Source organism: Chelonoidis abingdonii, chromosome 15, assembly GCF_003597395.2.
Source record: "Chelonoidis abingdonii isolate Lonesome George chromosome 15, CheloAbing_2.0, whole genome shotgun sequence".
NCBI lineage: Eukaryota > Metazoa > Chordata > Testudines > Testudinidae > Chelonoidis > Chelonoidis abingdonii.
In genome coordinates, this window is record NC_133783.1 from 33,990,218 (window position 1) to 34,017,002 (window position 26,785).

The 26,785-nt window shown below is 40.6% G+C and overlaps 2 protein-coding genes across 3 annotated transcripts in view; one reads left to right on the plus strand and one right to left on the minus strand.

Annotated features, from left to right (window-relative positions):
- The window catches only part of CEP55 (centrosomal protein 55), a 37,319-nt gene extending 33,987 nt beyond the window's left edge, over window positions 1–3,332 (minus strand). Inside the window, exons 1-2 of the mRNA XM_032793128.2 lie at window positions 3,194–3,332; window positions 134–328 (exon numbers count right to left, since the gene is read on the minus strand). Of these exons, the coding sequence (XP_032649019.1) occupies window positions 134–316 (183 nt within the window). The 5' untranslated portion in view covers window positions 317–328; window positions 3,194–3,332. The remainder of the gene's footprint in view (window positions 1–133; window positions 329–3,193) is intronic.
- Window positions 3,333–7,388: 4,056 nt separating this feature from the next.
- Window positions 7,389–26,785, plus strand: part of MYOF (myoferlin) — a 128,477-nt gene continuing 109,080 nt past the window's right edge. For both annotated transcript variants that reach the window (XM_075072695.1, XM_032793123.2), the window contains exons 1-3: window positions 7,389–7,596; window positions 23,959–24,014; window positions 26,212–26,303. In XM_075072695.1, the coding sequence (XP_074928796.1) occupies window positions 7,509–7,596; window positions 23,959–24,014; window positions 26,212–26,303 (236 nt within the window). In that variant the 5' untranslated portion in view covers window positions 7,389–7,508. The remainder of the gene's footprint in view (window positions 7,597–23,958; window positions 24,015–26,211; window positions 26,304–26,785) is intronic.

Here is a 26,785-nt window from a genome sequence, read left to right on the forward strand (position 1 = left end):
GTGCATCACATTGAGATACATTTTAAAAACCTGATTTTAAAGTTACAAGGAGAATAGTCGTTTGTTGAGAAATCTATTTTGTACAATTATGGCACCATAGAAACAAGCCTGAGAGTCATAGTGTACATGTTACCTCTAAAAGTCTATTCCTTTCAGTATCTGTCATTTTGCTTTTCCCTTTAATAATTTCCTCCATTGACTTTTTGAGGGCTGCATTCTCTCTTTTATACTTCTCCAACTCAGTCTCAGATTTGGAGTTACTAGATTTGAATCCCCACTTGCCAGTAATTATATCTTTGGTGGCCTTTGATGTCATCCTCCAAGCGTTCTGTGAAAACAAACAAAAGAATCATGCATACAACAGTCCCCTTCTGTGTTAAATATTAAAGATACACCTCTACCTCGCTATATGGTGACCCGATATAACACAAATTCAGATATAACACAGTAAAGCAGGGAAGAGAGGGGCACGGGGCTGTGCACTCCAGTGGATCAAAGCCAGTTCGTTATAACGCTGTTTCACCTATAACACGGTAAGATTTTTTGGCTCCCGAAGACAGCGTTATATCGAGGTAGAGGCGTATTGCTAGAGACCTAACGAAAAATAAGCCTTTATACAAGTTTCATAAAAGCATGGTCTAATGGTTAAAACTCAGGACTGAGTCAGATTGCATACTATTCCTGCACTACACAGACTGAAGTAACCAGTTTTCCTATTTTCAAAATGAAGATAATACTACTTTACCTCCCTCACAAATCCCTAACTCCCCCCGCCCACACACACACACTGCCTCCTTCCCCTGCAAAGTAGTCATAGATGTTTGATGTAATTAGGATGACCTCTATATGTACTGTTCTTATTTTTATCTTTGTTCAAGGTTCCCTCTTGACTTGTAAGAAAGTGTGTCTCTGTATGTACAGATAAATGCAAATGAATTGATAAGAGCCTGTATATAACTGACCACTACAGCACCATATTTTTAAAGCTGCTTGTCAGTCTTCCCAGTACCATAAATAAACCCTCTTCAGTACTGTCTGCGCTTGCCTGATTCTTGGGGAAAATAATCTTTTTGCCTAACAAAGCAAATATCCTAAATGTGGCACACCCTGGATTCAGGCCAAGACATGGGACGAATACATCTTGTGGACTTGAGGGACAATCTCCTGCTATCAAAGCATGTTTGGCAGACTTCTATTCTCAATTTTTCTTTGGACATCTCTGCAATGGATTCTGCTGTCTCACCTGAAAGAAGTGACAAGGGTCCAGGAGAATATGCTAAAATGGTTCTAGTTCTTTCTGGAGTGTCACATCCCAAAAATAGTGACAGGAAACAGTCCCTCCATAATTAGACCTCTCATTCATGGATACCCTCAAGGATCAATTTTCTCTGGTCCTGTTCAACATCTACAGTCACTAGGTATACTGGTAAGATGACGATCTCAAGTACCAGCAACATGCACACGACACACAGCTCTACTTATCCTTCACCATATACGATAGCATTGCTACCACCAATATATGCCAATGCTTGGATGAGATCAGGTAACAGACGCATAACAACTAGCTGAAACTGAACTCAAGCAAGACAGAGGTTATACTGGTAGGCAGAGGAAAGCACTTTGAAGAGTTTGAATCTGTGGTGCAGTCTCTTTTGGCCGATTGCAGACATCCACATTTGCTCAGTTCAGTCTAGTACTTTAAGAGTTGTTTCTGGAATTCTCACTGACACTAACTACTCACATAGCTGCACCTGTGAGTAATGCTATCAACTCTGGTTGGCTTGTGACTGTTCCATCCTAGTGGACAATGATTTAGCCTCAGTTATACACTTCTTTGTCACCTCCTATCTGGAGTATAGCAATGGAGTATACCTGGGGATGGCACCATTAGCCCTTAGAAAACTTCAATGGCTATAGAACACTTCAGCATGTTGCCTCAGCAACACCTCAGGTTACCGTGCACACAACTGTCCTTCGCTCCTTACACAGGATTCCCATTGAATATCCAGTGAAATTCAAGGTCTCCCCTTCTTCTCTTTAAGGTACTTAATGGCCCAGGCCCAGTATATGACCTGGAACTCCATGATAAAGACCAAAATCAACAATTCTGCTCCCCAGACACAATGGAACTTTCTCCCATAAGGGTAAAGCTCATCTGTGCAGCAAACAGACCTTTGCATTGCTGGTCTAAGACTGTAGAACAAACTCCCACAGAAATTAAGGAACATGAGAGAAAGGCACATTTCTTCAATCTTGCCTCTAAGAGTTTATCTACACCAGGGGCTGGCAATCTTTCAGAAGTGGTGTGCTGAGTCTTCATTTATTCACCGTAATTTGAGGTTTTGCGTGCCAGTAATACATTTTAACGTTCTTAGAAGGTCTCTTTCTATAAGTCTATAATATAGAACTGAACTATTGTTGTATGTAAAGTAAATAAGGTTTTTAAAATGTTTAAGAAACTTCATTTAAAATTAAATTAAAATGCAGAGCCCCCCAGACCAGTGGCCAGGACCTGGGCACTGTGAGTGCCACTGAAAATCAGCTTGCGCGCCGCCTTCAGCACCTGTGTCATAGGTTGCCTACCCCGGTCTACACTTATAGCACTGCAGCTGTGCCGCTGTAGTGCTTAGTAAAAATGCTATCTACGCCAACAGGAGTGCTACTCCACTTCCCTGAGAAGCAGTAGCTCTGTCGATGGGAGAAGCTCTCCTGTTGACATAGTGCTGTCTACACCAGGAGTTAGTTTGGTATAACTGCATCACTCCTGGGTGTGGATTTGCCACACCTCTGAGCAACAGACTGACAATTTTGTAGTGCAGGCCAGGGCTTATACACACATAGCAATGTGTACATTTAAAAACCCAGAAAACAGAACCAAAACACTATACTGCACACACAATTATCCCTTGGGGAGCGGATAAGCAGGCAAACCAAAATATGTGACAGATGTTAATCACATCACATAATGTACTACTTGAGGCTTTCAGATACTATTGCGATGAAAGCAGGATATTTAGATTGCAAGCTCTTTGGGGGAGAGACTATCCTTTTGTTCTGTGTTTGTACAGCACCAAGCACAATGGGGTCTTGGTCCATGACTTGGGCTCCTAGGTGCTACAGTAATACAAATAAATAATACAGCACTATTGCTTTGGAAACCTAACCTCAGAAGCAGAGGCTATTTATCCCTTACCCATTCTGATGGGTTTTGGAGTAGCAGAGATCCTCCTCACTCAAAGGAGCCAAGAGGCTTTAGAGTGGACAGACAAGAAGTTCCTTCCAGGGATTAGACAGAGGTGGTGCTTCAAGTTTAAATAATGTTTTCACATCTTAGGTCTAAATCAGAGACAAATCCTAAAAGATAAATATCAGGGAAAGCATTCTGAAATACCAACAGGCCCATTATCTATAGGTAAGAGCAGCAGAGGCTTCTTTTCATCATGAAGTTTCCCTGGAGCTAACTGATGGAACCAGACCTTCTTTATCTTTCATAGCTACTAGAGCTGGGCTCAGAAAGGTAATTCATTTTAACAGACTGGGTTTTTCTATTTTGAAAGCTGGTTTTGTTCTGATACTGAGAGAAAAAGCATTCAGAAATTCTCTGTGAAGGGAAACAAAGTGCCATTTCCAACAGAACCCATGGAACATTTCACTTTTTGACTAAGCAGAAAATACCACTGGAAAAAAGTGTTTTGTCAGAATGTGTCTCATACTTTTTTCAGCCACCCCACCATAAGAGCAAAAGGGTAGGCACATCTGTCTTCAGTTACTTCTAACTTTGAACTTGAACATTTACCAGAGATCTAACTGGAAAACAAATCTATTAACCAGAAATTACAAAAGAATGAAGGGCACACCAGCAATTTCCTGCTGAAAAGATCAATCCACAACCCTAGATACTGGAAAGGAGCTATAATTCCCATCATGGTGCTGTCTCTAGACTGGTGAGAAGCTTCAAAGTTTCTCTTTGTTTTCAGCTTGTAGTGCCTGGTCTACAAGAGGATTTGTCAGTTTTACAAGGGTGCACTTGGACCAGTAGTATCAATAAGGTAAGCACTGGTATCTAGGACACAGGTATTTTTACTACCTTAGAGAGACAAGGTGGGTGAGAGAATAGCTTTTATTGAATCAACTTCTGTTGGCGAGACAAGCTTTTGAGTTTGGCTCTTTCAAAAAGAGAAGTTGGTCTAATAACTTTTATTGGACCAACCTTGTCTCTCTAATACCCTGGGACCAACAGGGTTACAATGTTTTACTACTTTGTCAGTTAACCCATGATCAGCAGAACTGCCTGTACCACTTCACCAGTGTCAGCTTCAAGAGGCACTGCTGAACAGAGGCTAAGATCTTAATGTGGGCGCACCTGGTGTCTAGATACAATCTCAATTCCCTCGCCGCTGCAGGCTTCCCCAAATCCTCAAGAGGTCCCCCTGCGCCAGCTGCCTGGGGGCTGCGCTGAGCACAGCTCCAGCGCTTGCCTCCCCCGATGCTCGGTTTTCGCCACAGGGGAGCGAGACCCGAGCCGCTGCGTGTCACACCTACCACGGCCCGTGACTTCTGAGGAGCGAGCCTGCCCGGGGGCATTAGGTTTGCTCGAGGAGCGATGGGCAGAGGCCGTCACTAGCTACAGGTCCATACCCAGGGGAGCGGGGGATTTGCCTTTACAGACGCTCGGGACCCGCGGGACATGGGAAAGCCGCCCGCCCCGCCACTGGGAGCGGGGGTTCGCGGCGCGTCTACCGCCAGCAGGGCGGGCCCGAGGCCGCGCCGGGAGAGCTCCGGGCTCAGAGCGCTACGTGCAGGCCCGCAGAGCCGCCACTATCACCCCCACCACAGGCTCGTTCCGACAGTAGCACCAGGTCACCCCCACCTACCTGGGCGGCAGCGGCAACGACACCACTATAAATCCCCCTCCACTCAACCACTTCTCCGCTTCCGGGAGTTTGAATCCCGCGCCTCCGTCAACGTCATTTCCGCTCAGGAACCTCACTACCGGAAGGGAGCTACGGGGTCACTAAAGGGTCAGACAGTGTTGAGGGGAGGGGGAAGGTACGGGGGAGAGAGCGGGGGGCTTGGGGTGGGCGAGGCTGAGGAGAGGAGGGGGAAGGGAAGCAAGGGACTGAGGCGGAAGGAGAACTGGGGAGGGCTGGAATGGAGCAGGGGAGAGAGTAGGGAGGGGTGGGGGCTGCAAGAAGGGAGTGAAGGGATGGGGGATAAAGGGGAGCAGTGGAGAGAGGAGAGGAAGGGGCTGGGGAATGGAGAGGGGATGCAGAGGACGGGGGACGGAAAGGGGCTGGGCAGGAGGGAGCGGGGGAGGGGCTGAGGAGGCAGAGAAGGGAATAATCTCCCTTTAGCAGCTCCAGGGTGCCCCGTGTGAATAATAAATCCATTTGATCATATTGCCCCCTGGAGATTTGTTAACTGTCATCATCTGGGCACTATATCAGTCTGAAAAATGAATTACTACAATATGGGAAAGTGATCACCTCTACTCTGGACCAGACACCTGTGTTTATACACCACCAAGCTGTGGGGAGAAATTTCTGAGTCACCTACAACAATACAATACAAATAGCAGAAACGGAGTGACAAACTAGGTATCCAACATACTATTTTATGTAAAGGATTTTTAATGCCATCTGAAATGTCTAAAGTCTGCCTTTGGAGATTTCTCTTTCTAATCCTTAAAACTAGTTTTAAAAATTGCAGACACACATGTTCCTTTGTACACTGAGATTTCAAATTAAATTTTACTCTGGAGTGAATTTCTGTTGTGGAGTTAAATAAATTTAGGTTTATAAAAGAAGAGTGTTTGGGCAGTAGCTAAGGTTGGTGCTATTATGCATAAATATTGCTCGTAGTGGGGGAGCCCAATCAAACTTCCATTGACTTCAGTGGGAATTGACTCAAGCCTGTGATATAGATTCTGCAATGTGTAAGTATAATGAGGTGAGGTATAACTCAGAGTTTAATTTCTTTTCTAGGAAACTTGGACCCTCACAGTTATTTTAAAACTCATGTTTTCTGTAACATTTTTTGTGCTTAGGCATGCTGCAGACTCCACTCTTACTGCATGACCAGTTGGGAAAATGGGTCACTTTCATGGTCTAGTCTGGAATAGAATGTTTTTGCTTAAATCCCCTTGATCTTGCATTCCAGACAGTTACAGTAAGAAATCTGTATTTGCATCAGCATGTTTCCACATGGATAATATTAAATTTGTCTGTGCTCTTGATTATTTTTCTCAGCTTCTCACTAGATAGTAACCAGGTGGGCCAAGAAACTAAGGAAATGAACAGCCAGTTCATGTAGACCAAATGAAATAAAATACTACCATACTTCATACAACATATAGTTAATATACAGAATGAACTATGTCTAAAGGTCAGCAAGTACAATATGATGGCTTGGACAATTTAATGACTATCAATAATATTTGCAGTTAATACAAGCTAAAAATAATAAGATCTGCGATTCCAGGGCATAATGTGATATTTGCAGAGGTCAGGATGAAATTTATCTCCATCTACATTTATTGTACAAATAGATATATTGTGTAATTTTGGTTTGGTTTCTTCTGAAACATCAGACAGGAAACAGGACTAAACATACTAATGGTTGGAACTGGTATAGCCAATTCTTCGTTCTTCTGATTCACCAGTTCTGACTGGTTTCATTTAGGTGGATTCCACTCCCTAGTTTTCTCTGGTTAAGAGCAATCACTTATAGGTCACTAAGCAATATACAAGGTCTTCTCTCCTTTTGGGTTGAAACTTTCAGATTTTTCTTCAGACACTATATTAATACATATTTCTTTTTTTATTATTGCTCCTAAAGGGCTGAACAAATGTCTATGTAATAGTGCAATTTTTAAATGCAGAATGTGTAGTGCCTACACAGTATAAGAGAGGTTTATTAAAAACCTGAGCTGTATAGAATGGGGAGTACTCAAACTGTTTTGAAGAATAGATATTTTGTGGATTTACAAAATAGGAAAGAAACATGGAAAATATATTAAAACATGACACATTGAAAGCAAAGATGAGAAAAGTGTAGACCATTATAAAGTTCAATGACATGGTATATTCAGAAGTATAGTTAAAAGAGGGAGCTGTGGTGTGTCTGACTACCAAGGTTGTGTTTAATTTTTGCCAGCTATATACTCCTCTTTCCCTGATCACTTATATGAGGTTCATACGCTCAGGCTTTTTTTTTTATGTACTGTTTACATTGTACATTTTTCATTTTCACATAACCAGACTTCACAGGGTGGTGCTTGCTTTGCACAGGAATTATGGTGTCAGTTTACAGGTAGCTTTTTTTCTATAGCCTTTAGTAACTAGCCCGTCATAGATCCACCCATCAGCCCTTTTTCACTGTAAGCAAACTGTTCCTTGCTGCCTCCTCCTCCTAGCTTTGCAGTCTGGAGGAGGACACAGGACATCTGAAGTACAGAATTTCTTAAGTTCCTTTTCTGACAGCAGTGGTTTAACACAAGTTTTGAAACAATGCTTCGGGTGATTGTGGAATCTGCTACCAATATCCCTAAAACTAAATTTGGAAAACCGGATCCTATTGTTTCTGTTATTTTTAAAGGTAAGGAAAACTAACAAATGTACTCAGATTTCTGTTTGCATATTTTTGTAGCTTTGAGGATAAAGTGTTCTATATTGGTATTTTCAAATTATGAAATACTGAAGTTACACAAAACTGGATCTCACCATAACGTTAGCAAAGACCCTTTTTACCAGAAAGACTGACGTTATCTGCACAGGGCATGATATGGGTGGAGTACGTTTGTGGGTGTGATTTTCTTTTTCATGGCCTTTGGGACTGCTTTCCCAAGACTCAGTTTCCAAGCTCCTGTAAGGGTTTATTCCTCTGCTTTTTACTTATAAATCTATTTTTAGTGATAGTATTAATTAAAGCCTAAATAGTGTGACTTTGAGTTACAATCCAGCACCTTAACCTGTGTTCATGGTGAAAATCTTTCATCTTTAGTTTTTTTTTTTGATTTGGCACAGCAGCTGCTGCTCACTACCAGTTTTGCTTCTGCAGCAGTTCCCTTTTATTGTAATTATTTTACTAAAGTATTTTTAGCATTTTTTTAATATTATGAAACCTCAACTTTCCATATCATACCGTTTTCAGAGGTGCCTACTTGTTGCTTAAGGGAGAGAGCAAGAACACTTATTAACTAACATTTATATGTAAGATTGAATGTTAATTTCATTTTGATATAAGTTTTGTACCTGATTAAAATTTCTATGGCTTCTTCTTTCAGTACCAAGGGGGTTCAGCTCCAAGTTTAGTATTGTCACCTTCAAGGTGTGGAGGACCCAGACAATCTTGTATTGTGTAATCCATCAAACAACTGTGGCCAACAGTTAAATTTGCTCTTGAGAGTATTATTGCTTCAGTGTAAGCTGAACTGGAAACAAAATTTTCTAAGAATAAAAACAATTGCTGAGATTTGGTATCTCAGCAGGGTGAACCCAAAAGGGTGGTTACAGTGTGATGGGGAAAGGTGGTCTATCTGCTGAGAATATCTGAAAAAATTGTAGCAATCTGGAAGCATTTTACTGTCAAAAAGATGTGCACCCTCTCCTCCCCTTTTCCCCTTTGTCTTAAGTTTTCAAGTTTGTTAAAGTGATTATGCTTTTCCTGAAAGCCTCTGTACTTCCTAATAATCAAGTCTTTCTCAGTGGAACTCACAAGTGCTGTTCTAGCAAGGTAGATTTTTCTCACTGCTTTCCCTTTGCCTCTTCTCTTTTTATCTCTTTTTCTCGTTTCCTTTCTCTTCTCTTTGCTTTCCCCTGTAGATGTTTCTTATTCCTATATTGTCTCTGTTCCTTCAGTCCCCATTTTTTCATCTCTCAATTGTTTTGTGTCCCTTCTCCCCTTTTTGCCCCTTGCTATTGGTTCTGGTCTCTGTGCTTCCCTGATTTGGTGCTAGTTTTCATGACCAAGTCCATTCCTCCTTCCTGAGCACACACTATTACCAATGCAAGTCCTCTTACTCCATTGAGTAAGAGGTCTACTTATGCTGCTTCCACACTGCAGTATTAGATTTGCTTCAGAATCCTGCAGTTTTTCTGACGGGTGCCTGGGCAGCATGGAAAATGGAACACCAGTGACAGATATTCAAGGGGCAGTTTATATGTGTGACTTGTATGTAAAAACTGTAAACTGATGCTCACAGGCATCATCTACCATTTTCTTTAGTACAAGTTCACCCTGATGAATTTTTTTAGTAGAACATATAATTAAATTTCTTATTTTATACTGCATTTATTTTTACACACCTGCATTACATATTATGGGCCAGATTCTCTATTTTTTTGCATTCTAGCCAGAGTAGTGCAAGGAGCCAGAAAACAGCAGGATCTTATCAACTGTGGAGGAGGACCCAGTGATGAGGCGTTCTCAGCTAGTTCACAGTTTGACTATCCAGTGGCAAGGATGCATCACAACATGTCTGCAGTGTGCTGACTGGTTGCTTACACTTCTGGTGTGTTTAGTAGGGAGACCATTTTTTTCCCTGGCATGTTCCATAATCTAAATGTTATTGTTAGCAAGGTGTATGCCAACAGAGTGGCAACACCTTTATTCTACTAAATTTGTTCCAGACCCCCAACATAGAATACAATTTGGAGATTATATTCCAAAATAAAACAAACCAAACAACAACAAAATAAACTATGTCAGCAACACTTAGGCCCATTTTGCAGGATTTATTTTTTCTTGGGGGATTGAGGACCAAGTGTACTTGTGCTCATCCTTAACTCTATGCATCTGAGTACTCCTGTTGACATGATTGAGGCCAATGTTGTATTGTAAAATGTAATTTTATGATAGACTCATTATGGTATTTCACATTCAAACAACAATATTTTCTAAATTAAATTAGTCATTTAAAACTGATGGACTGGTCCTAAGAGGCATCAAGCACAATAACCTCTATTGATTTCAGTATATGGTTTAGAACAGAGGTTCTCAAACTGGGGGTTGGGACCTCTTCGGAGGTTGTGAGGTTCTTACATGGGGGAGTTGTGAGCTGTCAGCCTCCACCCCAAACCCTGCTTTACATCCAACTTTTATAATGGTGTTAAATATATAAAAAGTGATTTTAATTTATATGGGGGGGTCGCACTCAGAGGTTTGCTATGTGAAAGGGGTCACCAGTAAAAAAAAGTTTGAGCCACTGGTTTAGAATATGTTAAAACTTCAGTGGGAGTTGTGTGTGCTCAGTACTTCAGTGAGAGTTGGCCCTTAGACATGCCAGTTATGAAAAAGATTTTATCAGTTTAGACCCTGGTCCTGGAAACATTTATACACATGAGTATCTTTACAGATAAGCAAACTCTGTGTGACTATTCACATGTGAACATTTCTCACATTCATAAGCATTTGCAGGATCATAGCTTTAGTTTCTTTCATTAGCTTCTGATGTGTGTATCAGATATTAAAAATACAATTTTATCTGCACCTTGAATAGAGCTCATTAGTATTTACATAGTAATGTATAGCTGACATAATTAACATACATTGCCATATTAAGTAAATGTTATCATAAGATATGCACAAAACCCTGTATTGATAGACTATCTGCGCTAGTTTTTCTTTTTTTTCCCCCCCCCAGAACTTTTTTCCTCAGCCCTGTGAGCTTGACCTTTTTTTATTTACATAAGGAACAGCTCATCATTTAAAGAGAACTACACACCCAAATGTAAACTAATGCTGCAAACACAGAGGCTGTAATAGCAGATTTCTGAGCTTGTCATAATTTTGTGTTAAATGAAAGCATTATTGAAATGAATAAGGAAAAAGTGTGAGAACATGCCAAAAGGGCATTAAACACTAAAAGTTAAGGCAATAAAACATTTTTACATGTAAGAGATAGTAAACTAGAATAAAAACCTTGAAACTTCCTTCCTTTAGATGTAATAGAAGACATGTTTGCTTATATACACAATCAATACTAAGACATTTATTGACATGCTGCTTCCTTTTGATATGTAGCATTCAGTTCTGACTTAAAATTATTTGGAGCTATGACTTCTATTTTGTTGGGCCAACTGGGCTAGTAGTGGGCTGGTGCTCTTTTTTTTAAAATCTCCTCTTCTGGGTCTAAGGGCTTGTCTACATGGGAAAGTCAATTTGCGGAATTATAGTGGTGGAATTATAAACTTTAGCTATGCTAGTGTAAATCTCCATGGAGACACTCTGGGAATAAAAGTGACTTTGTTCTGATTTAATTACTCCATAACAACGTTATATTTACTGGTTTTCAGAGGTTAAAATTTAGCTTATTTAACCTTTTTATTACTGACCTTGGCACAAAGAGCGGGAATGTGCTAATAAAGTTTGCGGATGAAACAAAGCTGGGGGGTATTGCTAATACAGAGAAGGACCGGGATACCGTACAGGAAGATCTGGATGACCTTGTAAATTGGACGTGTTGGTGGGGGGGTAAGTTGAAGGGGGCGGGTGGGTGGGGGTAGGTGTAGGGTATTGGGGTGGTAGGGTATAATGGTAGAAATTGGGGTGTACATCATAAGGGGATGGAGGGGGTAAAAAAGAAGCAGGTGGCTACAGCGGGGTCTGATAAAAATAATGTAATAGGATTGAAATTTAATAGTGAAAAGTGCAAGTCATGCACTTAAGGATTAATAATAAGAAATTTAGATATACATTGGGGACCCATCAATTGGAAACAACAGAGGAGGAGAGGGACCTTGGGGTATTGGTTGATCGCAGGATGACTATGAGCCGCCATGCGATATGCCGTTAAAAAAGCAATGCGGTTTTAGGATGCATCAGGCAAGGTATTTCCAGCAAAGATAAGGAGGTGTTAGTACACGTGTATAAGGCGCTGGTGAGACCTCACCTGGAATACTGTGTGCAGTTCTGTCTCCCATGTTTAAGAAAGATGAATTCAAACTGGAACAGGTCAGAGACGGCTGCTAGATGATCCGAGGAATGGAGAACCTGACTTATGAAAGGAGACTCAAAGAGCTTGCTTGTTTAGCCTAGCCAAAAGAAGGTCTCGGGGGATATGCTTGCTCTATATAAATATATTCAGGGGATTAACATTAGGGAGGAGAGGAATTATTTAAGCTTAGTACTAATGTAGACACAAGGTCAAATGGGTACAAACTGACACTGGAAGTTCAGACTTGAATAGACGAAGGTTTCTAACCATTAGAGGGTGAAGTTCTGAACAGCCTTCTGAGGGGAGTAGTGGGGGCAAAGACATATCTGGCTTTAAGACTAAGCTTAATAAGTTTATGGAAGGGATGATAGATAGTTTAATTTTGGGCATTGTTCTTGGTTTATCAGCAGATAGGTCTGCTCAATGGTCTGCGATGGGATGGGAGTTACTGCAGAGAATTCTTTCATGACTGCTGGCTGGGGAGCCTTGCCCACATGCTCAGGGTTTAGCTGATTGCCATATTTGGGGTCAGGAAGGAATTTTCCTCCAGGGCAGATTGGCAGAGGCTCTGGAGGTTTTTCGCCTTCCCCTCCAGCATGGGGCATGGGTCATTTGCTGGTGGATTCTCTGCTTGGGGTTTTTATAGAAGTGGATGGGTAGGGTTCTGTGTCCTGCTTTGTGCAGGAGGTCAGACTAGATGATCATATTGGTCCCTTCTGACCTATGAGTCTGAGTCTATGAGCTACTCTCCACATTCTGGATAGACCCAAGGTACCACTGGGCAACCTTAATTCTGTCTTAATGAAGTTTTTGAGCATGTAACTATATTAAAATTTGGGATGATGGTTTTTAAAGTTTATTTTGGTAAGGAAGTGTGACGTATTAGCCCTTATGATATCACTGTGAGATGACTTAAAAATGTAGATGATATAGGTTTTCTAACACCATATGATGCTTATTTCTGCTATTGTGCCATCCACTGAAGTCAACAATGATGAATTAAAATAATGTGACTCAATTTTACTTCTGAGTGTGGGGTGATAGCAGTATGGTTACAATTTTTAAGGAAGAATTCTTTACAAACTAAACAAAATTTATATCTAGTGAGTGAAATTCTTCTGGTTAACATGCACATCTCATCTATCAAGAACACTGACAAATGTTCACACTAAAAATGAATTACCACTTCCAATACAGAATAATAGAAAATTATAGCCAGAAGTAGTTGTCATACTGTCTGGAGTGGCTCACAACCGTGAATGCCTACCTCAGGGCAGACTGTCAGAAACAGTGCAGACATCCAAACTGATGGTATGGTCTATAATTTGGTTTCATCAAGCCAGTAACAAATGTGAACTCCTGGATCACTATAACAGTCTCACGATGGAGTCACACACATTCCTTTTAAACTCTCCAGTCGATCTTGCCACTCAGGCACGTTGGACATAGTGATAAATGATCACTTACACCAGAAATCACAAAATATTCAGGTTGCTTTCAGTCCTAAGAAACCAGTCACTTACCCCAGATCCATTTGTATATTATATCTCACACCAAAGACACTACCTGTAGCCAATCTTTTAAAGGTTTATTAATTAGGAAAAATAAATGAGTTATTGAAAGGTTAGAGCAAGGAAACACATACACCAATTTGTTGCAATCTAAATCTTAAGAGTGACAGAGTTGTAATGATCTGTCAATTCAAAGTGTTTTTCAGGACAGACCAAGGAGTTAACCCCGGGGGAATCTCTGGCTTCAGTTTGGTTTCTCTGGCCCTATGAGAGTTCAAATAGAAAAGAGAGAGAGAGAATTTTCCTGTGTTTTTGTTTTATTTCTTTCATTCAGTCTCCAAGTCCATAGGACAAGCCTCCTTGCACATAGCATTTTCAAGGTACGATAGGGGCATTCATGTATAAACACTAAATACATTCTTATAATACCTATTTTTGAGCAACATTAACACATACATGAATTGGTCTGGTCTCCAGCTATGAGTTTGTCATTTCTTAGCTAATTCCTGGAGCCTTTGCACAAGCTGGCAACTGACCTGCCAGCATCACACCCCCAATGCAAAACAGGTGTAGGAAGGGATCTCACTGACACTCCTGAATATGCCTCAGAATAACCCCATTCTTGATAAGGCATCAGCCACGACATTTTGCTTTCCCTTTAAACAAATTATTTCCATATCGAATTCCTGTATGGCTAGACTCCAACAAAATAATCTAGAATTGGTTTCCTTAGCTCAGTGCAACCACATTAAATAAAGCCTGACGTTAAAACCTGACTTTTTTTATTACACAAACAAGGTTTATGTTGCTTAACAGCCCAAAAGATTTGCTGAAATCAGCACTGGCCAAAACAGGCTCTTTGGACAAAGCTTCTTATGCCCTGAAAGCCTTTTTCACAAGCCTCTGTCCATAACATCCAGTCTTGTTTCCCTTTTTTTTGTAAGGATGTTATGAGGGGCCGCAATGCCACTAAACCTCTTTACAAATCTCTGGTACTAGCTGGCGAGACCAATAAAGGATTGGACCTGCTTCTGGATTCATGGGGCAGGCAAGTTCCTAATCGCTTCCTATTTTTAAAGGATCAGAGCAAACAAAACCACTGCCCACCTTGTGTCCTAGGTGGGATATCTCTACAGTCCCCATTTTGCATTTGGAGATCTCGACAGTAAGGTTGGTTTCTTTAAGCCTTTGTAACACAATTCTCATGTGATTCAAGTGTCTTGCTAGAAACTACTGAAAATAGCTAAGTCATCTATATAGGTCTTGGAAAATGTTTGTAACCCCTGCAGCACCTCATTGGCAAGCCTCTGAAACCTAGCTGCTGCACTGATTAATCCAGAAGGCATACCCTTAAACTCATATAAGCCATATTCCACTATAAAATCTTATTTTTCTTGAGCATGAGCATCTAAGGGGATTTGTCAGTACTCATGAGTCATACTTATGAATTTTGCAGTCCCCAACAGAGCCAGTAGATCATCCATTTGGTATGTGGGGTATGGATCAGGTTAGGTGATAGTGTTTAGCTTCTTAAAGTCCACACAAAACCTCACGGCTTTATCCTTTTTAGGTACTGTCACAACAGAAGATACCCAAAGACTTTAGTAATTACTTTCCAGCATGCCATCTACCTCTTCCAGGATCTGTTTCTGCATTTCCCCTTTAGCACAATATGCCTTGCTAGGAGCAGGGTGGGGCCCTGCTATTTCAATGGACTGTATAATCCTGTCAGTTAAACCTGACCAGTTGGAAAATACCTGTTTGTGGTGCTTCAGAAAGGCCAGTCTTACCTGCTTTTGGATTAGATCCAAACCCTCTCCTGTATTTCTCAGGCACAACTACCTGCTTGCAGACCTCACCAGGACAACACTTTTTCCCTGTGGAAACCTTCCTATATAACAAATCTCCTTATACAAAAAATCTACCATTTCCTTCCCCGGCTGGGGTATTATATTCTGAGCTGCAACCCCTGTCTTTGTTCCAGAGAAGGGTCATCTTGTTAAGCTTTCACAAACTCCTGAGTCTCACTAAGCATAGAGCAGACTCTAGCACAGCAGAAGCCTCAAATTCCTTCTCAGAAGCTACTACTCTCAATAGACAAAGGACTGAGGGCATTCCTCCCCACCCCCACAAATTTGCCTGCTGTCTATAGACAGCAGGTGAGTCAGGGCCATACTCTCTCTGGCTGCATGTTATAACATGAACTGCTTAGATGTGGCTAAAATGATAGAGGGAAATGAGCACTTATAAAGTTTGAGGACAATACCAAGCTGGGAGGGGTTGCAAGTGCTCTGGAGGATAGGATTAAAATTCAGAATGAGCTGGACAAACTGGAGAAATGGTCTCAAGTAAATACAATGAAATTCAATAAGGACAAATGCTAAGTACTCCACTTAGGAAGGAACATCAGTTGCACACATACAAAATGGGAAATCACTGCCTAGGAAGCAGTACAACGGAAAGGGATCTAGGCAGCATAGTGGGTCACAGCTAAATATGAGTCAACAGTGTAATGCTGTTGCAAAAAATGCAAACATCATTTTGGGATATATTAGCAGGAGTGTTGTAAGCAAGACACAAGAAATAATACTTCCGCTCTACTCTGCGCTGATTAGGCCTCAACTGAAGTATTGTTTCCAGTTCTGGGTGCCACATTTCAGGAAAGATGTGGACAAATTGGAGAAAGTTCAGAGAAGAGCAACAAAAATGAGTAAAGGTCTAGAAAACATGACCTCTGAGGGAAGATTGAAAAAATTGGGTTTGTTTCGTCTGGAGAAGAGAAGACTGAGAGGGGACGTGGTAACAATTTTCAAGTACATAAAAGGTTGTTACAAGGAGGAGGGAGAAAAATTGTTCTCCTTAACCTCTCAGGATAGAATAAGAAGCAATGGGCTTAAATTGCAGCAAAGGGATGTTTAGGTTGGACATTAGGAAAAACTTCCTAACGGTCAGAGTGGTTAAGCAGGGGAGAAATTGCCTGGGGAGGTTATAGAATCTTCATCATTAGGGATTTTTAAGAGCAGGTTGGACAAACATCTGTTAGAGATGGTCTAGATAATACTTAGTCCTTCCTTGAGTGCACAGGACTAGACTAGATGACCTCTTGAGGTCTCTTCCAGTTCCATGATTCTATGAAATTTCGCCCTTAAAATCCTCCCAGTTAAGGTGGACTTTAGTCAGGGCCACAACCACAGAAAATTGAGCCAAAATGAAAATGTTTAGACTTTTGCCAGGAAGTCTGTCTTCCTTCCTTACCAAGCTTTCCTTAATCAAAGTGACCTAGGATGCCATGTCCCTTCAGCCTGTACATTCAGTCCCATTCACTCTAGCAGGCTTAATAAATTCTTCACTACCTTACCAAGACTCAGTCCTACTATACTTTATGATGCCATCTGCTCCTGTACTGTTTCCTCTGGGATCATAGTGTTAGCATTAGCACTCATGGTGGCAGCACTGGCACTCGCTGTGGGGGTTCTGGGTGCAGATTGTGGGGTGACCTTAAGTTTGAGGCAATTTGGTTTTGTATGGCCAGGAGTCCCATAGTGATGGCAGACTACCTGCTTTCCCTTAGGGCAAGAGGTTTTAAAATCTGGGCTCCTTTGACATTTTTTAACAAAGTTGGGGTAGGTTTATTCGTAGACCCCTCCTCCCTCTTAACATGGGGAACAGGAGCATTTCCCTTTCCCTGCGGTTTGTGCCTTGCATGAGCCCTTGACTCAGTATATTTATCTGCAATTTCTGCTGCCTCCAAAACTGTGGAAGGTTTTTTATCACAGACGGCAGCTTTCACCTCGTCACTTACTGTCCCCACAACAAATGTTCTCAAACCAGTTCTGCTGCAGCAGTTTCTATGGCATCTGGGGCAGTTGGGTGCTCAGACCCTGCTCCTTGCTCAAAGTCTATGAGCAAAGCTCTGAATTTCTGATCAGAGGCTTTTTATGGGATAATCTCCTATTCTTACATAATTTTTCAAGGTTCTTTGTGTCAAGACCCTCATATGACTGCGATTCACTCATTATGACTAATCTTTAACACTTAAAAACTCCTGATATCAAAAGTAAACTTTTAACAGCACTGGGGTTATGATCTATAAACCCAGCTGATCAGTGGCATGAGAATCCTGCCAAGACTACACCAATTGTCACACTGTCTGGAGTGGGTCACAACTGTGAATGCCTACCTCAGAGGCAGACTGTCAAAAACAGGGCAGACACCTCAAACTGGTGGCTTGTTCTATAATTAGATTTCATCAAGCCAGTAAGACATGTGAAATCCTGGATCACTATAACAGTCTCACCATGGAGTCATACACAGTCCCTTTAAACTCTCCAGTCTATCTTGCCACTCAGGCAAGCTGGATTTAATGACAAATGATCACTTACACCAAAAATAATGAAATATTCAGGTTGCTTCCAGTCCCAAGAGACTAGTCACTTACCCCAGATCCATTTGTATCTTAGATCACACACCAAAAACAATGCCTGTAGCTAATTCTTTAATAAACTAACTTAAAAGTCTAACAACTAAACATATACACAAATGAGTGGCAATCTAAATTCTAAGAGTGACAGAGTTGTAGTGATCTGTCAATTCAAAGTGTCTTTCAGGGCAGATCCAGTGGTAACCCCTGGTGATCTCTGGCTTCAGTTTGGTGTCTCTGACCCTGTGAGAGTTCAAACAGCAAAGAGATGGAAAATTTTCCCATGTCTTTGTTTTATTTCCTTCATTCAACCTTCCAGTCCATAAGACAAGCTTCCTTACACATAGCATTTCAAAGGTGTGATACAGCCATTCACCAATCCTTTGTATTGCAATGTTCCTTGATGGCCCATCTGATTTTGATAGTTCTTCTCGACGGATGGGGGAGAACTCTCTCCCCATCTGAGTTCACAAGTTTAGAGCAAACATTATCCAAGTTATAAAGCAAAACTTACATATTTCCTTATAGCGTAGAATTCAGACATTACAAATAAGATTAATGCATGCAACAACTTGCAGACATTCTATCAAGTCTAAACACTAAATACATTCTTATGAGACTAATGCCTATTTTGAGCAACATTAACACACATGAACTAGTCTGGTCTCCAGCTATGTGTTTGTCAATTCTTAGCTAATGCCTGCAGCCTTGGCAAAAGCTGGCATCTGTCCTGCCAGCCTCACAGTAGTACAATAAATCTATTTGTAAACTGAAACTAACAAAGATAAAGCAGGAGAGATATAACTTGTCTTTATTTCTGGTATCTGTAGGTTAAGTGTGCTTTATTAACAAAGAAAGTAATATAAAAATATCCTACATATGATCATTCCTTACCTAAAGGTGAGGCCAAAAGAAAAACAATAGATGGCCCACTGCCCTAGTGTGCAATTTACCCAGATTTGATTCTCATCAAATGATATGATTCTGAGTCTTGCTTTTCATGGTTGGGTTCACAGCCCGTGAGGGGGGTACTTGATATCAAAGTGACCCCATTGGCTGAAGAATGGGTGATGCTGAATGGCCCCACAGGGAATCCGCTGGGCAAAGAAATGTTCGTATAGCATAGTATCTTAAATGGGAAGGGAAAAGTTCTTTGTTACAGGTACAAAACCAAAGTAAAATAAGTGGGTATTAAAAGATTGGGAAAAAAGACAAATGCAAAGAGGCAACATAAAATGAAGGGAATAAACACTAAAAATCAACCTCAAGTGTTAGCTCCAGATATGGATTGACTCAAATTATGTATGTTTTTTAACAAAGTGCTGTTAATTTAACCCATACACCCCCAAATCCTTCTCAATACTCTCAAATATATAACATAAAATATTTTTTTCTCAGCATACACTATAGTATGTACAGTATAAATGAAATCATGGACCTTATTTTTATTTTACTATTATTTTTTAGTAATTAGTACTAGGTAGTCAAGAATGAGCTCCCCGCCTTGTCAAGAATGAGCCTGGCCAGTGTTTACATTACACGGTCCCTTACATTACACTACGGGATTGTGACTGAGGTGTTGGCTGGCTTGAGTGGGGATTGTAGTGCTTTTATCCATCAGTTCAATAAGGATTGTCTCTATGGTACAATTTCACATTACATGGAATTGCCAGTAGGAATCCTTCCTCTGACAACCCCACCTTCTTTTGAGCAAAAGACTGGGAATCTCAAGATCTGTTCTGAACCTCAGATTTCCCTGGTAGCCATGCTCAACAGTGCAGCATTATTGATTAGGTGACCTCAGTATATAGGATTGTGAGTAGAGCTGTGGGAATAACTGATTTTTCAGTTTGCTGGCATTTCTGAAAAATCAAAAAATAAAAATAAAATAACATAAAAAACAAAAAAAATTGGGTCAAAATGAAACAAATATTTCAAAATTTTTGGAGAATTGAAAAGTTGAAAAAAAAACCATTTCAGAGTCAATGAAAAGTTTTATTTTGATTTTGAGCTATTTAATATAAAATTAAAGACAATTTCTAAACAAAAAGTCATTTCAAATAAAAAAATCAAAATATTTAATTTCAGAAATGTCAAAACAAAACATTTAGATTATTTTCAGAACATTTGTCTTTGGTTTTCTTTTTTGACTAGCTCTAACTATGAAGTGGAACTCAGGCTGATTTTATGACAATTAGTTCTTTGTTCTGCAAGATGTGAGCTTACTGCACCATAGATTATAAATGCTGTTTCCTTTGTGATATGATATGAGTCAGTATCCTGCATAATTTGTGGCCAATTCCTGTTACAGAACTGTGTGTCAGTTCCTTGCAATGTATACTCTGGGCTAATTTTTCAGTGCCTTCCATTTTCATCCAATAGAAAGAGCCATCAAATCCCACCATGTGAGTAATGTGGAAACTGACTTAATATTGCCTCACAGACCTTCACAAAGTTTTACTGACAATCATAGTTGTAACTTGCAAATGACAATGTGAGCTTGTAATATTGCTTCAAAAGGAGTGAATGTAAGAAAGAGGGCAAAGTAAAAAGTCTGTAAATGTCAATCTTTCTAGTGATATCTCTGTATTAAATAACTAAACAGTTCACTTAGAATAGACATGATAATAAGTAAGGCTAATATATTAGTTATTCTTGTGTGGCACACACTTCCCCTTATAAATCTGCATTTGTTCAGTGAGGTCTGGTCTACACTACACGTTTAAACCGATTTTAGCAGCATTAAACCGATTTAACCCTGCACCCGTCCACACAACGAGGACCTTTATATAGACATAAAGGGCTCTTTAAACTGGTTTCTGTACTCTTCCCCGACGAGAGGAGTAGCGCTGAAATCGGTATTACTATATCGGATTAGGGTTAGTGTGACCGCAAATCGACGGTATTGGCCTCCGGGCGGTATCCTACAGTGCACCATTGTGACTGCTCTGGAAAGCAATCCGAACTCGGATGCACTGGCCAGGTAAACAGGAAAAGCCTCGCGAACTTTTGAATTTCATTTCCTGTTTGCCCAGTGTGGAGCTTTGGTCAGCACGGGTGGCGATGCAGTCCCAAATCCAAAAAGAGCTCCAGCATGGGCCATATGGGAGATACTGGATCTGATCACTGTATGGGGAGACAATCGTCTATCACAGCTCCGTTACAGAGACAAAATGAGAAAGCATTTGAAAAAATCTCCAGGCTGTGATAGACAGAGGCCACAGCACAGTGCTGTGTGACAAGCAAACGGGAAAAGCAAGAATCAAGCGTACGCTCCGGGAGACGCTGCACTCCGGAGTATACGGACTGCGAATCGAAATTGGAGGGTAAATGCAGGTTACTAGGACCTCATACCCCACAGTTCCTTCAGCATCTCGCAAAAGCATTGCATTTTGCTGAGCTCCAATCTGTAGCGTTCTCAAACACATTCCAGGTGTTTCAGTGTATATGTCATCAATTTTTACCCCCTCCCCTTCCGTGAAAGAAAAAGTGGGAAAAGTTGTTTCTTGACTTTTGTATATATGTCACCCTATGTATATCTTTTCTACTGCATTTCTGCTGTAGACGCCTGGTGTTGCTCAAAGCCAGTATGACTACCAAATCGTTAGTAGTAAATAGCAGCACCTCCTCCCCCCCCTTCCCCCCCCTACCCCTATCGCCTGGCAATGGTCCTCTGCAATATGGACTGCATCCGATTTCAACATCATCAGCCCTGATGAGTGCTCCTGGCTTGCCTCAGTGAGGTTCCGGGAAGACAGGGCATCTACGTAGGCTTGCCTGGGTGGATTAAAAACAAGGATGAACTTCCCGGTCATTCCCAGCAGCATGGTAGACAGCTAAATGGCTTAACCATCCTTATACTAGCAAACTGGGGGCTGATCCATCCAGCGCCCCCCCCCCCCCCCTTCATATCTACAAGGAAAATTCAATTACTGCCTGACTATCATAGCAGTGGAGGCTGCCTCCCCCTCATTTTAATCTCACCTAAAAAATCATGTTTCCCTTATTCCTGCATTCTCTATATCCTCATTCACACAATAGACTATTGCCCACCGGTCAGCCCCAGAAAGGTTCGGAAAAGGGAATTATATGGGTTGGTTGTGCAGGCTCCCTCCCCCCCCGTGAATGCGCATGCAGCACTCATATTTCTGCGGGACTGACATGCGCACAAGCTCTGGCTCTCGGTTCTCTATACACTGTTCTCTAGTACACTTGCCCCATTTCGTAGGCGACTGACTCTATTTTTTATCATAAACCATAAAGAGATTGACTTCCCCAGGAAGTCATTTGCCCATTTTATGTCTTTGCGGCCTCGGCCAACCTCAGCTAAAGGCCAGCCAGGAACACCCATGAGAGCAGCAGACGTTTACAGAAACGACTTTATAACCGTCATCTCATCACCATTACAGAGCCACCAGCAGACGTGTACAAATGACTTGTATACCATCTCTGCTATTCCTCTTGCAATGGCAAAATGAATGCTGCCCTGTTGTAGCACTGGCATACCGCCCTCGTGCCACGGCCTGCATCCAGTACACATACCCCACCTTTACAAGCTGACAAAACGGCAAACGGGCTCCATGTTGCCATGCGTTTTATTAGTATGTCAGTGCACGCGTCTGCCAGGGCAAATACGAGGGAAAAAGGCAGCGCCGATAATGATTATCGCCTCTTTCATGAGGAAGGAACGAAACGACAATGCAGAGTGAACACATTTACCCAGAATCACCCACGACACTGTTTTTGCACCATCATGCATTGGGATCTCAACCCAGATTTCCAATGAGCAGGGGAGACTGCGGGAACTATGGGATAGCTACGGGATAGCTACCCACAGTGCAACACTCCAGAAATCGACGCTAGCCTCGGTACATAGACTCGCACTGCCGAATTAATGTGCTTAGTGTGGCTGCGTGCCCTTGACTTTATACAAACTGTTTTACAAAACCGGTTTATGTAAAATCGGAATAATCCCGTAGTGTAGACATACCCTGAGTATACTGTATTTTATGTTGCCAAGCATCAAGAAAGAGACAATGTTTTCCTTCCTCCATACATATTTTTATTTTATTTTCTATATATAAAGAAAAAGTCAAAACACCAAGGATCAAAATGTTAGCTGATGTAGATTTGTTATAATGCGGAAATCCTCTTGGATTCTGTTCTCCCTTCTATGAGTGAAATTCACACAGACAAGTTTGAAGGGTTTTGTAAGAGCCTCTGCACCACTTAAACCCTATTGTCCCTCTGAAGGGGAGGAACTTGGGTAGAACAGCCACACCAGACATAATCTACCCTGGTTGTGTACCATGGCTTACCCCAGGGGAAATAGGCTGATTTACAATGAAGTAGAGCCAGTATCTGGGAGCCTTCACTTAGGGGAATGCAACTACTGCAATTTATATGCTGAAATGGCAGTCAGTGTGTTGATGCATTGTAGCATTGCAAGTTGGAGGTAAGAATTTCATCCACCTAACCCCCTAGAAACCTCTGCACAGAGCCTATTTACTCAAAGGATTGAATTCCCCGTACATGCATGTGTAATTCTCATTGGTATCAATATCTGCGCATATGAAGCTGAGAACTTTTTAAATTATAACTCTACATTCCTCTGCTTAGACTTTTTTGTTTAAATTGCTGCCATTTTAGAGGAAGCTTATAAATATTAAGCAACAAGAATTCAAGAATACAAACAAGGGATTAAACAAAATCAGTGGTATGAACAAGATCAATCACATTGGGGCCACTGTCAAGGCTGTTAGTCTGGCCCCTTTCGTCAACACTAAACTCACATAAAAAAAAAGGACTAAGACACATAAATGATTTAGGGTAAAGGAACTGATCCAGTCTGCATGAAACATTTGTTATGTGTAAACTAAATAAATGCAAACAAATTACTGTGCAAGTAAACTAAAACTGTCCAAAGGAATTTCCAGCAACAAAAACTATAGGTGGGCCAAAATAGCTTGATCACATTAAGCTTTAAAAAAAAAATCTTTTATGAAAGAAAATGGAAAGATTCTATTATTATTTTACATAATATTCTAATCCTTTAATAGAAGCAAACAATCACATTTTATTTTTATTTGCAGATGAAAAAAAGAAAACAAAGAAAATTGATAGTGAACTCAACCCTGTTTGGAACGAGGTGACTTCTTCTCATAAAATGTTTGTTTTTAGTATATGGTACAGTGCATTATGGCTATAAAATTAGTATATTAGTCACTGCAGTTATGAATTTGCAATACAGATAGGGGTTAAAGTAAAATACTTTCCTATAAAGTGACAGTTAATATGTTTTAAAGCTGAGTGAACAAATACAAAGTGGGATGGGTGATCCAGTGGATATAGTGTACCCAGACTTTCAGAAAGCCTTTAACAAGGTCTCTCACCAAAGGCTTATAAGCAAAGTAAAGAGTCATGAGATAGGAGGGAAGGTCTTCTCATGGATCAGTAACTGGTTAAAAACTAGGAAACAAATGGTAGGAATAAATGCTTAGTTTTCTTAGAAAGAGAGGTAAATAGCAGGGTCCCCCAATGATCTACACTGGAACCTGTGCTGTTCAATGTAGTCATAAATGATCTGGGAAAAGGAGTGACAGTAAAATGACAACATATGCAGATGATGCAAAATTACTGAAGTTAGTTAAATCTAAAGCAGACTGTGAAGTTACAAAGATATCTCACAAAACTGGGTGACTGGGCAACCAAATGGCGGATGAAATTCAGTGTTGATCATTGCAAAATAATGCACATTGGAAAACATAATCCCAACTATACATAGAAAATGGCGGGGTCTAAATTAGCTGTTACCACGTAAGAAAGAGATCTTGGAGTCATCATGGATAGTTCTCTGAAACCATCTGCTCAATGTGCAGCAGCAGTCAAAAAAGTGAACAGAATGTTGGGAACCATTTGGAAAAGGATAGATAAGACAGAATATATCATTATGCCATTATTTAAATATATGGTACGTCGACACCTTGAATACTACATGCTGTTCTCGTGGCCCCATTTAAAAAATGATAAATATAAATATAAAGTGGAAAAGGTACAGAGAAGGGCAATGAAAATGATTAGGGGAATGGAACAGCTTCTATATGAGGAGAGATTAATAATAGTGGGACTACTGAGTTTAGAAAGTGACAACGAAGGAGGGCTATCATAGAGGTCTATAAAATCATGAATGGTGTTGAGAAAGTGAATATGGGAGTGTTATTTACCCCTTCATGTAACACAAGAACCAGGGATCCCTCAATGAAATTAGTAAGTAGGAAGTTACATAAGGAAGTGTTTCATCACACAACACTCAGTCAACCTGTAGAACTTGTTGCCAGCAGATGTTGTGAAGGAGAAAAGTATGAGTAGGTTCAAAAAACAATTATATAAGAATAGGTCCATCAATGGTTATTAGCCAAGATGGTCAGGGATGCAACCTCATACTCTGGATGTCCCTAAACCTCCGGCTACCAGAAGCTGGAACTGGGACTTGATCAATTGCCTTGTACTGTTCTTTCACTCTGAAGCATCTGGCACCAGCCACTGTCAAAAGACAGGATATCGGGCAAGACGCATCATTGGTCTGACCCGGTTTGGCCATTCTTATGTTTTTATGAGCTGCGACAATTGTATCTCATCTCATTTTAAGTAAATGTAGATGGATTTCTGGTTTGTTTGGGGCCTGCTTCTCCTGTCATTGAAGTCAAAGGAAGTTTTGACATTGTTATTAATAGTGGCATGACTGGGTCCCTGATATGAGCACTGCCACTTTGATAATTAACTGTACACCAAAAGTAATAAAAAATGGTAATGCAAGTTAGGGCTAGGTGTCTAGAGAGATGCCACAAAGGTCAGTGTTAGTTTTAGCTATATTTAGCATTCTCTTTAATGAGCTAGAAGAGAGGTTAAAGTCCATACTCCTGAAAGTCATGGGTCATCAGATCTACAAATAAGAGAAGAGTGTAGAAACACAAAGGCCTGAAATCACTGACAACCCATTTCCCCCCATGCCTGAACTTGGACTAGGCCCAGGTCTAATGAAGGCAAATGTTATTTATATTAATACAAGGGACGAGAACTAGAAGTGCTGTAATGGGGCATTATTAAGAAACTCTCCTTTTTAATTGCAATGTACCAATAACAAGTCAAAATGTACTACAGACGTGTTCTGAGGTTTTTCACTTCATTTTCCAGATATGCAGATGTAAGATCAGTCAGGTTTAACTGTGTTACTAAATGTAATGTTCATTCATGAAAAGTTGTATTGTTTGCCTTCATATTGTTAAGGTATTTCGCATTTCAGCAGTATTGATCGGTAGTTTTTTGCTCCAATTCTTTTTGTACAGATTCTTGAATTTGATTTGAAAGGGATAGCACTCGATGTTTCATCATCCCTGACCATTATTGTGAAAGATTTTGAAACAATAGGACAAAACAAGTATGTACTTTTTTCATTGTTAAATTCATCTAATTTTCAATGTAATTCCAAAGGGTAAACAAAAATTATGAATCTGATATTTCACTATAAACAAATCATTGCTGCTATTAGATTGGTTGGTTGATTGAATTGGCTGACATTTTATTGTGCTGTAACGATTCTCTATGTTTTAGGCCTCTGGTCTTCTCTTTGCTCACTGTGGTCTTCTCCCTCACCAGGGTTTCTATTTTGTTGTTCTGGAGGGAGACTTCGGCCTTCTCCGTACACATGACCATATGCACAAAGTTGTTTCCTCCTTTTTCTTCCCCCCTTTAAGAGGCCAGAGATTGAGCTTCAGCCATACAATTGATATTCATGGGTTTGGATCAAATGCTTCAGATAAAAGCTCTTCTAGATACCAGTCAGAAAACCAGTTCTAGTTAGTTTCAACAAAATCAATGTTCATTGGTAATTTTACAGAATTAGAAGATAAATGACAGATA